Source organism: Phascolarctos cinereus, unplaced genomic scaffold (genome assembly GCF_003287225.1).
Source record: "Phascolarctos cinereus isolate Bilbo 61053 unplaced genomic scaffold, phaCin_HiC Scaffold_2;HRSCAF=192, whole genome shotgun sequence".
Taxonomy (NCBI): Eukaryota; Metazoa; Chordata; class Mammalia; order Diprotodontia; family Phascolarctidae; genus Phascolarctos; species Phascolarctos cinereus.
Genome location: NW_027555625.1, coordinates 270,186,573 through 270,201,183, shown reverse-complemented (window position 1 = coordinate 270,201,183; position 14,611 = coordinate 270,186,573). Strand labels below are relative to the sequence as shown.

At 43.1% G+C, this 14,611-nt stretch overlaps 1 protein-coding gene across 10 annotated transcripts in view; it reads right to left on the bottom strand.

Moving 5' to 3' along the window:
• The window catches only part of ZNF618 (zinc finger protein 618), a 217,390-nt gene extending 203,337 nt beyond the window's left edge, over nt 1-14,053 (bottom strand). For 9 of the 10 annotated variants that reach the window (XM_020965576.2, XM_078150042.1, XM_020965583.2 and 6 more), the window contains exon 1: nt 13,901-14,053. In XM_020965576.2, the coding sequence (XP_020821235.1) occupies nt 13,901-13,954 (54 nt within the window). In that variant the 5' untranslated portion in view covers nt 13,955-14,053. The remainder of the gene's footprint in view (nt 1-13,900) is intronic. The other variant, XM_078150041.1, reaches the window with a different exon arrangement.
• Nucleotides 14,054-14,611: the final 558 nt, after the last annotated feature.

The following is a 14,611-nucleotide window of genomic DNA, read 5'->3' as shown; positions in this document are numbered from 1 at the left end:
AGATTTTAATGAGCCCATACACAGTGAAATAAACAGAACCAAGAGAAGTCACACAATGAGCACACTATGGTAAAGGAAAGCGAAACTGAAAGACTTGAACATTCTGGTCAGTGTAGTAACAATTAATTAACTGTGCCTTCTGGACTGCCAGTGAGGTATACTTGCCTCTTGTCAGGGAGGTGCAGAATAGGTTTTCAGGACACTGCTCTCTCCTGGTCCTCCTCCTACATGACCACTCCTTTGCTGTCAGTCCCCTTTGCTGTATCTTTCTTTCCAGATCACACCCTTTAAATGCAAATAGATGTCCTTCTGGGCTCTGTCCTGGGTCCTCTTCTCTTGTCCCTCTACACTACTTCATCTGGTGATCTCATCAGCTCCCAAGGATTTAATTACCATCTCGATGCTGATGATTCTCAGATCTAGCTATCCTGCTCCAAACTCTCGGCAGACCTCTAATCTCTAACTACTTTCAGACACCTCAAACTGGATATTCAGTAAACATCTTAAATGTGGTATGTCCAAAACAAAACTTCTTATCTTTCTCTTCACTACCTAGGAGTCATCCTTGACTCTTCACCATCTCTCATTCTCCCCCCCCCCCCAATATCCAAGCTGTTGCCAAGGCCAGTCAATTTTACCTTTGAGAATAACGTATCCACTTTCAGATGAGGCAAGCGTGTGGGATTTTTGTTTTGCCTGACTTGTATTTCCTTTTTACAAGAAAGAGAGTTCTATTTGGGGGTAAAGAATAGAGACAGTGGGAATGACCATAATTTTTTTTTTAAAAAGCACCAATAAAACATTTAAAAAGGAGTAAGCACTGAACTAGAAATCAAGAAACTTAGGTTTCAGTCCCAGGTTTACACCTAATTCATTGCTGCGACAAAAGGCAAATGACTTCCCCTCCCTGGGCCTCCTCGGCCTCCTATGCAAAATAAGTGACTTAGCCTTCACGGACTCTACAATCCTTTCAATTTTCTAGGGTCCATTCCAGCCCCCAAAATTGATGCTTTACTTTGCATTCTAGGAATCTGACTTACCTCAAGGATGACTTACTTACCCGAGCCTGAATTAAAACCTACCCGTTTCCAGTTGGCAGGCTTAAACCCACACTAAGGATGATTTGGGTTTCCAAATCAAAACCTGCCAGTCATGTTAGACACTGAAACATAGCCAGAATTGGGAAGCAACCACCACACAGACTAAGCACTGTTTGGAACCTTTTTGAAGGAAAAATTGGAGGGGCTAATCTTTTGGATTCATTTGATGGATTTATTTCCCTCCAAATTGGCAATGTGTTTAATTAATGTTCAAGGAAAGAGACAAGTTGGGAACAAATGGCTTTAAAAAAAAACTTATTAGTGCTTCATCTGATTTTTTAAAAAATTCTCCCTCAATTTTAACTAATTATACTGGAGTCTCACTATGACATTATCTTTGACATTTGTACCTTATAAGGAGGTGCCCTTCATCTTTCTGCAATCAAATTTCCTCGATTAGGGTTACAAATGGATACATCTTATACCCTTATTTCATTCTATACAGCAAGTAAAAAGGATTTAAAGCGCAGCATGTTAGCTCTGGAATGGACCTTTAATACAGACTGTTGGGATACCGAAAGTTATGGCTGGAAAGGAGCTAAGAATGCAGAATATTCCAGCTAGGAGGGTCCTTGAAATAGGCAAACACAGGTCTTTTCAAAACAGTCCTGCCCTCAAAGGGGATACTGCATTCTGCTGGAGGTTACAATGTGTTACAAAACATTAGTTAACATACCATAACTTAAGGAAAGAGAAAGTACCAATAATTTTGTAACCTGAAGTCGGCAGATATATTTCAGGGTGTCCCTGAATTTGGATGAGGAGTAAAATCACCCCTTTATTTCAATAACTGATTTTCTTTATAATCCTATGTATTTTATAATTTTTGCATTTAAAAATATTACTCTGAGAAGATATCCATACTGGGCTTCACCAGACTGTCAAAGGGGCTCCTTTGGACACACACACACACAAAATATGAAGAAACCCTGGGGTAGAGCCACAAGAAAGGCTTTCCCTAGTAGGTGGCACATGAGCTGAGCTGGAAAAAGTCTCAGATCCTCAGGATGCCACTGCAGTTAGATCCAGGAATACAGAACATTGGAGCTGCAGAGGCCCTACCCAGCTGGCTTCAACTCCTCCTTTTACAGAGAAGGAAACCAAGGCTCAGAAAGGTCAGTGTGTAACAGCACATTTAAGTAAACAACCAAGAGAATTCCAGTTTTACTTTTGCTGCCTTTTCATGTTGCATCCTGACATCAGGACTGGAAGGGACCTTCAAGTCTCTCGGCCAGGCCCTTCATTTTACAATGAGGAAACTGAGGCCCATAGAAGGAAGTGTTGCAGAAGGAGTAAATGTCACAGCAGGCCAATCTAGAGACTTTCCACCACATCCTGCTGTCTCCTATCACAGAAAAGAGTTTCTATTTAAAACACACTTATTTTTAATTTTTCCCCCCCTAAGCAACAAAAATTTCATGGAAAAAATTTCTCACTTAAAAATTTCTTAATCTCTTTTTCCTTGGGAACTTTTGAGATTAGGGTTTAGCATTCCCCAATGTCCCCTTGACAAATGATCACCACAGGATATTTTGCTCTAAATAGAATTTCAGGTTTAGAAGAGACTTCAAAATTCATTTGGTCCAACTCCCTACCTGATCAGCAACAAAATGATACTGAGTTTTCTCCAACATGTAGTACACACACACACACACACACACACACACACACACACACTCACTCACTCACTCACACTCTCTCTCTCTGTCTCTCATTTTCTCCTCCACTCCACTCTAACTCTTTCTCCTCTGCCTTTCTTTTCCTCCTCTCCCTACCCCCCTATCCCCATTCTTCAGGCCAATGGGAATTTGTATGGTAGAGGCACAGACCTCCAGAACAGGGAGGGGAGTATGGCCCTGTGACCCTCACAATCATGACAGTGACAGACATTCAGCTAATAGTCCAGTATTCATCCCAGGAACAGCTTCCAGCTGGGAAGGCTAGTCAACAAACTGTATAGGAAATCAGCATGATGCTAGCCCGAAGACAGCCCTCCTCCTTTCCTTAGCCTTTGAAGGGTTACTCCCTTCAGGAGTCCAGATATTAAAATAACCCAATCCATCCCAAACCACCCACCCTCTCTTCCCAACCCCCATACCTATCCAAGGACTAGTCTCTCAGACAGTCTCACTTTATTGGGAAAGATTTCCTGAATTTTTTCCCCTTATAATGGCCACAGAGATCCGGGAATCACCTGACTCCATTTCTTCTCTTTGGCTTATATATCAAGCCTCATTCTGCTTTGTCAGCCAAAATATTTATATCATTTCTCTGCAGATTCAATAACATCTTCACCTCCGTCTTCTCTCTACTACGTTTTCTTTTTAAACCAATCTCATCTCTTTTATAAACTCCAAACTGACAGATATATATGTGTGTATATATATGTATATATATATATGTATATATACATATATATATATGTGTGACATATATGCATACATATACATGGCTCTCATATACCATCCCATTCAATTGCAGGTATTACAATCATAACACCATCATGTGATAGACTCCTCTCCCTGCCTCTCCACTCCCCCCAAAACCTACAGGAAAACAGAGACAAGGATCATACAGGAAAAGCAGATTAGAGCTCAGCCTTGCTGGCCTTGTGTTTCTCACAACCCTGGTCCTATGTCTTTGCACAGGCCAAACCCACATCTAGAACCTGCTCCTTCTTCACCTCCCATCTCTCTGAATCCCTCACATCCTTCAAGACAGAGCTCAAGCACCTCCTTCTTACATGAAGTCTCTCCTTATTCCCTCCCTCCATAACTACACCGTATTTATTTTGACTTATTCAGTACATACTTATATATGCTCCTACAATGCAGGAGAACTTTGTAACTGCAATGCCTAGCCCAGTGCCTATCTAACAATAGCTAATCATAGCTAACATTTATATAGCACTTACTATGTGTCAGGTACTATTCAAAGTTCTTTATAATTATTATCTCATTTGATCCCCACAACAACCTTGGAAGGTAGGTGTTATGATGATGATGATGATGATGATGATGCCCATTGTACAGATGAGGGAACTGAGGCAGGAAGAGATTAAATAACTTGCTCAGGGTCACACAGCTAGTAAGTGTCTGAGATTAGATTTGAACTTATGTCTCTAGTCCCAGGGCTACCAACATTCATATGTACCCCACACATAATAGATGTTTAATTTAATTTTTTTTTCTGCTTAACTGTCTCATCTGCACTGCTGGAGAGCCCAACTAAGTTGATGAGATCACAGATCCATTTATGGAATTCAAATATTCACAATCATAGGCCAGGACCCCTTTGAAACCAGATCACTCCAAGACACTGACCAACTTCCATTCATTTCAGTATTTCCATGAAAAGACACTTCCTAGTGATCAGAAAGGAAAGACTGGTCATTAAAGTAGCACTGTCTTAAACCAAGTCTGTGGCACCCACGGGCGTGTCCTTCTTTTACACTGAGTAGAGGAGGAGGATTAGGGGGTTGGCTGAAATTCTCTCCCAAATTCTCAAGACCAAATGCATTTTTGTCATATTTGGTAGATCAAGTATACACATGAAATAACAATCCTTTACCTATGTAGAACACTGTAGTTTTCAAAGCACTTTTACACATATGGATTAATTGGATTATTAGATCTTCCTAAGGAGCCTTGGCAGCTAGGTGGCTCAGTAGATAGAGCTCTGGACCTAGAGTCAGGAAGACCTGAGTTCAAATCCAGCCTCAGACATTTACTAAGCTGTGTGACCCTGGGCAAGTCACTTTACCTGTCTGCCTAAATTCCCTGAAGGAAATGGCAAACCACTCCAGTATCTCTGCCAAGAAAACCCCATGGACAGTATGGTCCACTGGGTCACTTAATAACTAAACAACTACAAAGAGCCCAGGCTATGTTTTATACCCATTCCAGAGACAAAGAAACAGACTTAGAGAGTTGGTCAAGCACCTTGCAAATGAGCTGCCTCACCAAGACTAGAAAGAAGCAAAGGTCTCCAGAAGCCTTGTCTGGCAGCCCTGCCCACTCCATTCTGCTCCCTCCAACCATTCTCTATGTCACCTAACTGTTATTAAGCACTTCCACCGGCAAGGAACCCTGCTGGCAACACAACAGACCCTGCTCTCCAGAAGACTGTAGACTAGAGATGGAGAGACAGACCCATGCACAAATATTTGTGATACAGCAGAGATTAAACCAAGGGCCAAGCAGAGGTCCAAGTAAAGTTCTGTGAGAAACTAGAAGAGGGAAAACTAACCTTCCTGGGGGTGTGGGAGTCAGGGAAGACTTGAAGGAACAGGTGGTACATGAAGAAGCCCTTCAAAAGATAGACTTTAAGAAATAGGGACGTGTGGGTGTATGCTTCTACAACATGTATATGTAATGTACATGCATGCACATGTAACATATGATGCACGTGTGTATATGTCAGGGCTGGTGACAACATTTTTATCTACACAATGACAGGGTATCTCTTCAGAAAAGCTATTTAGAAAAGAAAAGGTTGCTAGGTCAGTATTCTATTTCTGGCTGTGCCCTTCCCTGCCACTTTCTCCTGGAGTATAGCCCTGCAGCTGTTTCTTTCAGCAAATCTGTAAACTTGGGAGTGCAAAATACACCCACTACACAAGGCTTAATTACTTACCGCCCCTGAGGAAATTCAGAGAAAAGAAAAAGGGGCCTGATACTTTCTCCAACCCTTACCTGACTCTGTGAACCTTCAAACACTTTCTCAGACACTGGCCCTGGAAGCTACTTTGTAGTTATTTCACCCAATGGAGTGAGAGTAACCTAGGTATTTGGAGCCTGAGGATCTGAGGATCTGAATCCTCAGTTCTTCCACTTAAGACCCCAAATATGTTAGGTGGCACAGGGGATGATGGTGGGATGGGTCTAAATTCAAAAAAGTGTTCTGCCTTAGACACCCACTGCCCTTGGTAAAATCACTTAACTGCTATGTGCCTCAGTTTCCTCAGCTATTACAATTGAGATAATGGCACCTACCTGATAGGGTTTATTGTGAGGATTAAATTATTTGCAAACCTTAAAACTATATAAAAGGACATTACTATTACTGTTATAACTACTACTACTACTAATAATAATAATAATAATAACAATAATACCTGGGTGGCTTTGACAAGTTGTTTAATTTTTCGGGGCCTCAGTTTCCTCACCAGCAAAATGGGAGTTGAATTAGATGACCTCTAGCTCTTTCCAGCTCTGAATTTTATGATCCTAGATACTATAGAAGTCTCCCAGGTTTCACATGCTTGGCCCTTACATTACTCCCCAGGAACTATGGTGACCAAACCAAGCCTCAAGTGAAAACATCACGGCTCCCAAACATCAAACAAGCAAGGGCTAATAGAATACTAACTATGCGGAGCTTCAAACTGCCATCCCTCCAACATTACTACTGCAGTGCCTCCTTGCTTGGGACAGCCAACTGCAGGCGGTTGGACGGCGTACTGATTAACGAGCCTGACATGGGAGTCAGGAAGACCCGAGTTCAAATCCGACTCAGAAATTTACCAGCAAGTCAATTCATTTCTCTCAGCCTGTTTCCCCATTTATAGAATGGGGATAATAATACCACCTACCTCCTACCATTGTTGTAAGAATCAAATGAGATCATACACATAAGTTGCTTTGCAAACCTTAAGTTACTACCTAAATGTTAGCTCTTATTAAAATTTCTAGGTGCCCTAGACAAGATACATTTACCTCTCACCATGACCTGCTGGAGGATTTACCAAAAAAAAAAAAGCAGTCTCAGAAAAGACAAAAATATATATACAGCAATCCCCAAAAAAGCCCCAAAGTATACTTCCATAATGCTCTAACAGGATATACAAAATGAAGTATGAGTATAAAATAACAAGACTGACTGTCACATATAAATCAGAATTGCCCAGTAGAGAAAATGCTTCTTTTATTCTCTTAATTTATTGCTTCTTAAAACCAAGTATCCAACTCCCCAAGTGTCCCAACATCTCTTTCTTTCTCTCTCCTTTTTTTCTCTTTTTTCCCCTTTCTCTTATCTTCCTTTCTTTCTTACCAGACCAGTAAAGAACATCCTTTTCCACTGTAGATCTAACACCTTCCCTGCAACTTAAGGTCTTAGAGAACTGGCAGGGACACTGAGAGGCTAAATGAGTGACTTGAGCAGGATGACACAGCCAGGGTGCAGTGGAGTCAGAACTTGCTGACTCTGGAGCCAGCACCCCCTCCTCTCCCTACATACACCATGCTGCTTCCCTCTATTTTAGTGTCCCACTTTCATTTTTAGTGTCCATGAGCCTATAAAACCTCTCAATGATAATGACTATTACTCCAAACTAGGGATATCTATACTCCAAAGTTCATAAAATCAAGAGACACGAGACATGTTAGATTTCCTTTAGTCCAACATAGTGCCTTGTCCTACTGGAACACACAGCTCCTATCATTTCTGCAGCAGGGACTGAAGCTTCAAAGCTCATCACCCCAGAGAATTTACAGGTAGAAAAATTCACCAAGATGGTTAGAGCTAGAAGGGACCACAGAAATCATCTGGTCAAAGGAGGATATCACAGACAAACTGCTGAAGGGACTAGTCAAAATTCTCATTTTACAGATGAGGAAACCAAGACCCAGGCAGACGTCAAGTGATTTGCCCAAAGTCACATAGGTAGTGTCAGAGGCAGAATCTGAACCCAGGTCCTTCAGCTAGTAGTACTTTCCCACTGTAAACAGTACTTTTACCACTGTACTGTGCATGCTGCCAACCACCTCATTCTACAAATAAGGAAACCAGGCTTAGAAAGCTTAAGTGACTTACCAGGGTCACATAAGTGCTCAGGTCCAAGCTCTTCTCTGACTCCTTAGTCAATCCCTCTTCCCATTACACTGATGTGAAGACTAAAAGCATAATTAGGCAGCTTTGGTTTTTTTGTTTTCTTTTTGGTGAGGCCATTGGGATTAAGTGACTTGCCCAGAGTCACACAGCTAATAAGTGTTATGCGTCTGAGGCTGGATTTGAACTCAGGTCCTCCTGACTCCAGGGCCAGTGCTCTATCCACTGCACCACCTAGCTGCCCCTAAATGTGTAATTATCAACTACCTCTTAGGTCTCTTCCAGCCTTAATATCCTATTAGTCTAGGATTCCAACTAGAGTCTTAAAAGGTTCAGATAAATGAATCAATGACAGATCCCCAAACAACTACTAATGAGAAGTTAAGGCTATTGGGGGAGGGAAGTTGGGTCCCCAATCTTTTTGAGATTAATATTGTGGAGATCTGCCACATCCTTTCATGGAAAGCCCACTACAGCTGCTGTCATACACAGAATACTGGGAATAACCCAGCATGGCACTTCTGCTCATCTTAAAAAACTCTCTCTCTCTCTCTCTCTCTCTCTCTCTCTCTCTCTCTCTCTCTCACACACACACATACACACACACACACACACACACACACACTGTTACATCCAACACTAATGTGGTCTCCAACTCTGACTCTGACAAACCTTTCCTAGTTCTCTAAAGCAAGGATGGGTAATGAAATTAACTTTGGTTGTTGTACCTCCCACCCTGACAAGACAGTTCAAATTTTCTATTTGCAGATGGCTGGTAAGAAAACTGAGAACTTCTTGGCCAACAAACACTACTCTCCAAGCTGCCTTTCCAGCAATGGATCTCGCCAAGGCGGCTCACTCCAAATTAGTCATATTTTGTGGGTAAAACAAACACCTCAATTCATAGACTCATAAGAGGCCTTGAGAGTCAAACCTTGGGCAAGTTGCTTAACTTTTCAGTGTTCTAGGCACTTCTCTTCTAAGAAGAGAAGCTGCTGACCTAGTCGGTAAGAGGGGGGTTTCCTTACCTGGGAATTCCCTATTCTAATGAAATCACAGGTCCAGTCCTAATCCCTATAAGGTCTTAGAATGTCAGCATTAGAAGGGACCTCAGGACATGAAACATTACAACACAGAACACAAGATGTTCACAGGCCAGAAGGGGCCTGTGAGATTATCTAGTCCAACTTCAACTCACAAATAGGGGGAAATGAGGTCCAGACAGGTGAAGCAATTTTTCCCAAGGTCACACTCAGCTGCTTTATGGGAGGGACAAGAATTCATTACTGTCCCTCCCATGGCTATAAAAATCAATTATCACTAAACTCAACAAGTTGCTAGTTGTGTCTGAGTGATGTTGGCCTATTCTAGTCAGTTCAAAAGCATCAGGACTCAGGAATAAGAATTTAAAAAAACAAGGCAGGCAGATGACCAGTCATCAATCCATAAAGAAGTCAGAGATAGCCAGGAATGAGATCCCTCCCAGTAATGCAGCATGACTCAATCAATTCCCTCTAAATGTATACAATATGGCAGGCTTCGCTTAAAGAAAAGCCAATCTGTGAAAAACTATTAACTTCCTGGGAAATCCCACCTATTGTAGGTGATCCACAAGTCCACTTTTTAAAAAGTCTTTTGGGGAAGAGAAGCAATGAAAGTTGAACATTACAATCATAGGGATGAATTCTAAGTTTCAACATGACCTTGAAATAAAAGTTCACTCATCCATCTGATTAACCATGGTAAAAGAGTTCTTATCTCATACAGCCAAGGAGCAGACACAAGGAATCTTGAGTTCCCAGACAAAATATGACAACAAATGAGTCAAAAGATGGAGGGGGGGAAATGGGTCTAATGCTAAGACCATTTAAAAGTTTATTTCTCCAGTAAAATAGACCAGTTGCTCTTTATTTTGTGGGACACGGAGAAAGGTTGGCTTATACAATGATTAGACATCTTTGCTGTTTTCCAAATGAAAAAAAAATGATAAAAAAAGAGTCTTGAGTTCATACTCACCTCCACATGGGACAGAAAATAGAGGGAAATTTTCTCCTGACTTTATGCAAAGACAAACTATAAAGCAAGCCCCTGACATTTCAAACCTTGTTAGACTAAAAACCATCAACTAACTCCTAAGACATAAAAGAAATACATGAAGTGATAGTGTATCCACCGTGTGAGTGAGTGTAGGTTATCTTGCCATCAAAACAAGTACATCCATCACTGATTACTACCACTAAAGCAGTAGCTGCTAGAATTCTACCCACGACCTTGGAAAAGAGTATGGAAGAGACTGTCAAAAGTGAACAAGAGCTTATTAACAAAATAAACTCAGTTATTTACCCACTTCTGGTCAAACTTCCAACTCAGGGAGAAGTTTCTCAAGTCATGTCCAATATGAGGTTCATGCAAGTGGACACCAATAAAGATAATTTAATGACATGGAAGGACGGTAAGGAAGCAAAAAATACCATGGGAACACTGGCAACACATAGTTAAATCCCTTTGTGGCAAATACTGTTGGAACTGTTTGTTTTAAAGCCCTCTGTAAAGCAGAAAATATTTCCAATTTCCAACAAATGGCCCACTTACTTTAGAGTTTAAACAATCAGTTCAAATATTTCGGTGTCTACTATGTAAAAATCACTACACTTAAATACAAGGACATTTCAATATACAGCAAAAAATTATAAACAATACCTTTGGAGAACCTTATAAGAAGTGGTAGTCAATAGTATTCTTTAATTTGTTGAACCAAAATAAAACAGGATTTGGGGTAGGATTTCTTAAATATCACTGTTACCAACTGCTCTGGAATCTTCTTATGGGCCAGGGGTGGGGAAGGTAGGCCTCAGTGGGCCTCTCATTCTCCCCCACACACACTTCCCCATTGCCCACCTCAACAACTCATGCTCCCATTTAGGCAACAACTCTCCTTCTATTGGGTCAGAAGGCAGGGAAGGCTGTCTGGTCCTGCATCTTTCACTCTTATAAGAACTCCTTGGAAATTCCCACACAGAAAAGTGCCTTATAAACCTTGAAGTGCTATACAAATGTTAGTTGTCATTATTACAATGATGAGCAGAATAATTAGTTTTAATATATGCATTAATGCATATATGTAAAACACAGACTCTTTTCAGCAGTAAATAACTCTATTACAATAAATAAAATATACCCAAAGCAAATGAGGATTATTTGGAAAAGTAACACATCAACTGTTATCAAATTGAATACTATAATAAAGAAAGGTTTCACATTAGTCATCAATCAATGACTAAGGACCATCAAAGAGCAGCTGGTCTTCCATAACTAGCTCTATCAGCGTCTTCTCACTGAGCCACCCAGGAGTCTTCCCCACGAACTGCCCAGCCTCCTTCTCCTGCCACGGACTAGCCTTCCACTATCATCTACCCAACGGAAACTAGGAACTGGAGTGGAAAAAAGTGGGGCTCTGTTTTAGAACCAATTTGCCTACTAAGCTCCAACCACAGCTGAAGTAAGTATCAATTTCCCAAAAATAAGCCCTCAGTTTTCAGGGGGTTCCTTATTTTAATGTTCCAAATTTGTTCTGATTGAAATTCCTCTCACCCAAAAAAAGCCCCCATTTCCTTCTATTTCAGGCTAAAGAAACTGACTGAAATACCAGTTGCAGATGGTCTTTCCTGCTCAGAGCAAAAACTAGGTTCTAAGAGGGAGAGGGAGGGAGAGAGAGAGAGAGAGAGAGAGAGAGAGAGAGAGAGAGAGAGAGAGAGAGAGAGAGAGAGAGAGAAAAAATGTGTGTGTGTGTGTGTGTGTGTGTGTGTGTGTGTTTTCCAAATTAAATTTTGCTGCTACAGTCAGATGGGTTGAAATTTTTCCTGTTTCTTCAGCAATGTAAGTGGGCCACTTGGGGAGATAGATAAGACTAAGAATTTTCACATTCACACCCTTTCTCCCCTCCTTTTTGTTGCTTTCTTGTCAAGTCAGTGAAATTTCCTCATCGCTTTTTTCGACAGATCCAAATAATGTCAATGCTGATGGATTTTTTTCCCTTTAAAAGTCATCAATTTTTAAAAAAAATATTAAATGCTTAAATCCCTACCATTTACACAAGGCAACACTAACCATATCAAACCAAGAAGCCTAACGATGGAGAAACACAACAGTTCCAGGGGAAAAAAAAATTCACATTTCAGGGCTGATTACAAACAGGAGGGAATGAGAAAAGGAAAATTTATAACTACCAAATGTCTTTCTACCCATGTCCTTATCAACTGGTTTAGTTTAATGTTTAAAAATAGGCTTCTATGAATACACTGTTAATTTTTTCATAATAATGTTAATTATGCATATCTTATTATAATGGCGGTCTCGCCTACCAAAATGAATTTAGGATTATTTCTGAATTTGTGTCAAAGGTGGGGGGAAGATGTTCAAGAGCAGTTCCTTTACAAACAAAAATAGAAAAACAGATTCTGAAGCAAACAAAATTGGAAAATCACGTTTTTATTTAATGTCAGCAAAATTTTTTAAAATTTGACAAATTTCAAATCTTGAAATGCAAAAAAAGGGCAAACAATTCACTTTTAATTTTTCCATTTTCTAATCCATTCACTGTTTTTCTTCAAAACCTTCAGTTTTAAATGCAGCAAAATGTAAATGTAAAATTATCTCCCCCCCAAAAGAAAAACCTACAATTTTTCTGGGGTGTGTCCAAAGCCAATGCTACAAGGTGTCTTTTTCTCTAATCCTCCATGCTTGGAAAAAGAAAAACTTTAAATATGGTCAAACTGTGAAATCAGGGTTTTAATGCACTAAGCTAAGCAAGTTCCAAATTACAATGAAGTACAATTCCTAATTGCTTCAAAAGCTAATTCTGCTAGTTTCCTTCAACTAAAGAAAGCAGTGATTCCTTGGCTCAGCCCAGGATGGCTGTCTAAAACTGAACCGAGTTGGATGGCAAAGCTTCCTTTTTTCTGGAAAAAGATTTTTGCTTTCTCCTCACCAACCCCTGAATTCATTCAAATTCTAGCTTAATTTTCATTTACACATTAGAAAGATTTGGCTTCAGAAACAGAATTGTCTCCCTGAACTTGGGAAGCCCAGAGAAAGAATTTCCATCCTTCCCAGGAGAAAGAAAAAGAAATCTTTTCTCTCTTGTCTCACAATTCAAACTTTTTCAAAAAAGAAGAAATAGCAAATATTTCCTTTTTTTCAATTTTAATTTCTTTTTTTATTTACAAAATAGTATCCTCTAGGTGGCGTCGTTTTAATGGGAAAAAAACTACCGTTTGAAGAAAAATTAGAAAAAAAAATTGAGAAAGAGAATTGTGGCCTAAAATAAAAAGATTGTTGCAAAGAAGGGGCGCCCTAGGGGGAAAAGGGGTGCGTCGGTGGGGGCGCCCAGAACCTTGGGGCCCTGCCAGGGGCAGGAACAATTTGCAGATTTTTCAAGGGGGGAGGGGGGAGGTTGGAGGGGGTTGCATTTTTGCAAAATGTGAATTGTCCAAACTGTAATGGCTGCTGTTCGCTGCTTTGTTTTCAGGGCTCCAGTCCGAGCAGGGGGGAAGGGTGGGAGGGGAGGGAGTGTGTATGTGTATGGTGGGGGAAACTGGGGCAAAAAAAATAGAGCACAGCCCGCAGCGTGCAAAGGGGAGGCGCCCCCACACCGTCCCCGAACCCCAAAATTTTGCAGGTCTTTTCCAAAGAAAAATATACAATAATCGGAATTACAATAAGACAGTTTGCACGGGGAAATGTTGCATTCCCCAACCCCCGCCTCACCTCGCCCCTCGGCTCCCAGTCCGAACCCCCCCCCTTCCCGCAACCCCACAACGCTCCGCTCGGGGCTACCCTCCGCCCCCTCCGGGGCGCGCCCCGCGCCGGGACAGGACGGGTGAATGGGGGGACACTCCTGCACCCCCTCCCGGCCGCCCCCGCCCTGCGCCCGCGCCCGCGCTCGCGCCCCCGCCCCGCCCCGCCCGCTGTACCTGCGGGGCCACCGCTGCCGCCGAGGAGCCGCCGCCGCCGCCGGGCTGGTTCATGGGTCTGTGCTGGCGGAGGCGGCTCCGTCGCGTCCTCCTCCTCGCGGCCCGGGGATGTGGTGCGTGCACAATGCCTATGCCGCCGCCGCCGCCGCCGCCGCCTCCCCCGCCCCCTCCTCCTCCTCCTCCTCCTGCTTCTCCTCCTCCTCCTCCTCCCCCTCCTTCCCTGCTCAGGACGGGGGGGCCTCCGAAGGGGGGGCGAGCCCCCCGGAACACGCACCGGGCCCCCGCTCTCCGCCCGCTCTGCCGCGCACGGGGCGCCCCTGGCCCGGCCCGGCTCGGCTCGGCTGGGCTGCCCGCGCCCCCCGGGCCCGGCCCGGCCCGGCTTGGCTCTCCTCCTCCTCCTTCTCCTTCTCCTCCTCCTCCTCCCCTCCTTCTCCTCTCCTCCTCTTTTCCTCCTCCTCCTCCTCCGGCTCCGGCTTCGGCGGGTGGGCAGGCAGCTCAGCGGCGGCTGCTCGGGCGCCGCGGGCAGCGCCGCTCCCGGCCCGGGGCCGTCCCCGCCGCCGCCGCCGCCCGCTCCGCCATCACGGCCGCCCCGGGCGCTGCCCGCCGACGGCTCTGCCCGCTCGCGCGTTCGCCCCTTCCTCCGTCCCTCCCGGAGCCGCCCGGGACACAAAGCGCCGGGGCTCCCGCACCGCCGGGCCCGCCACCCCCGGG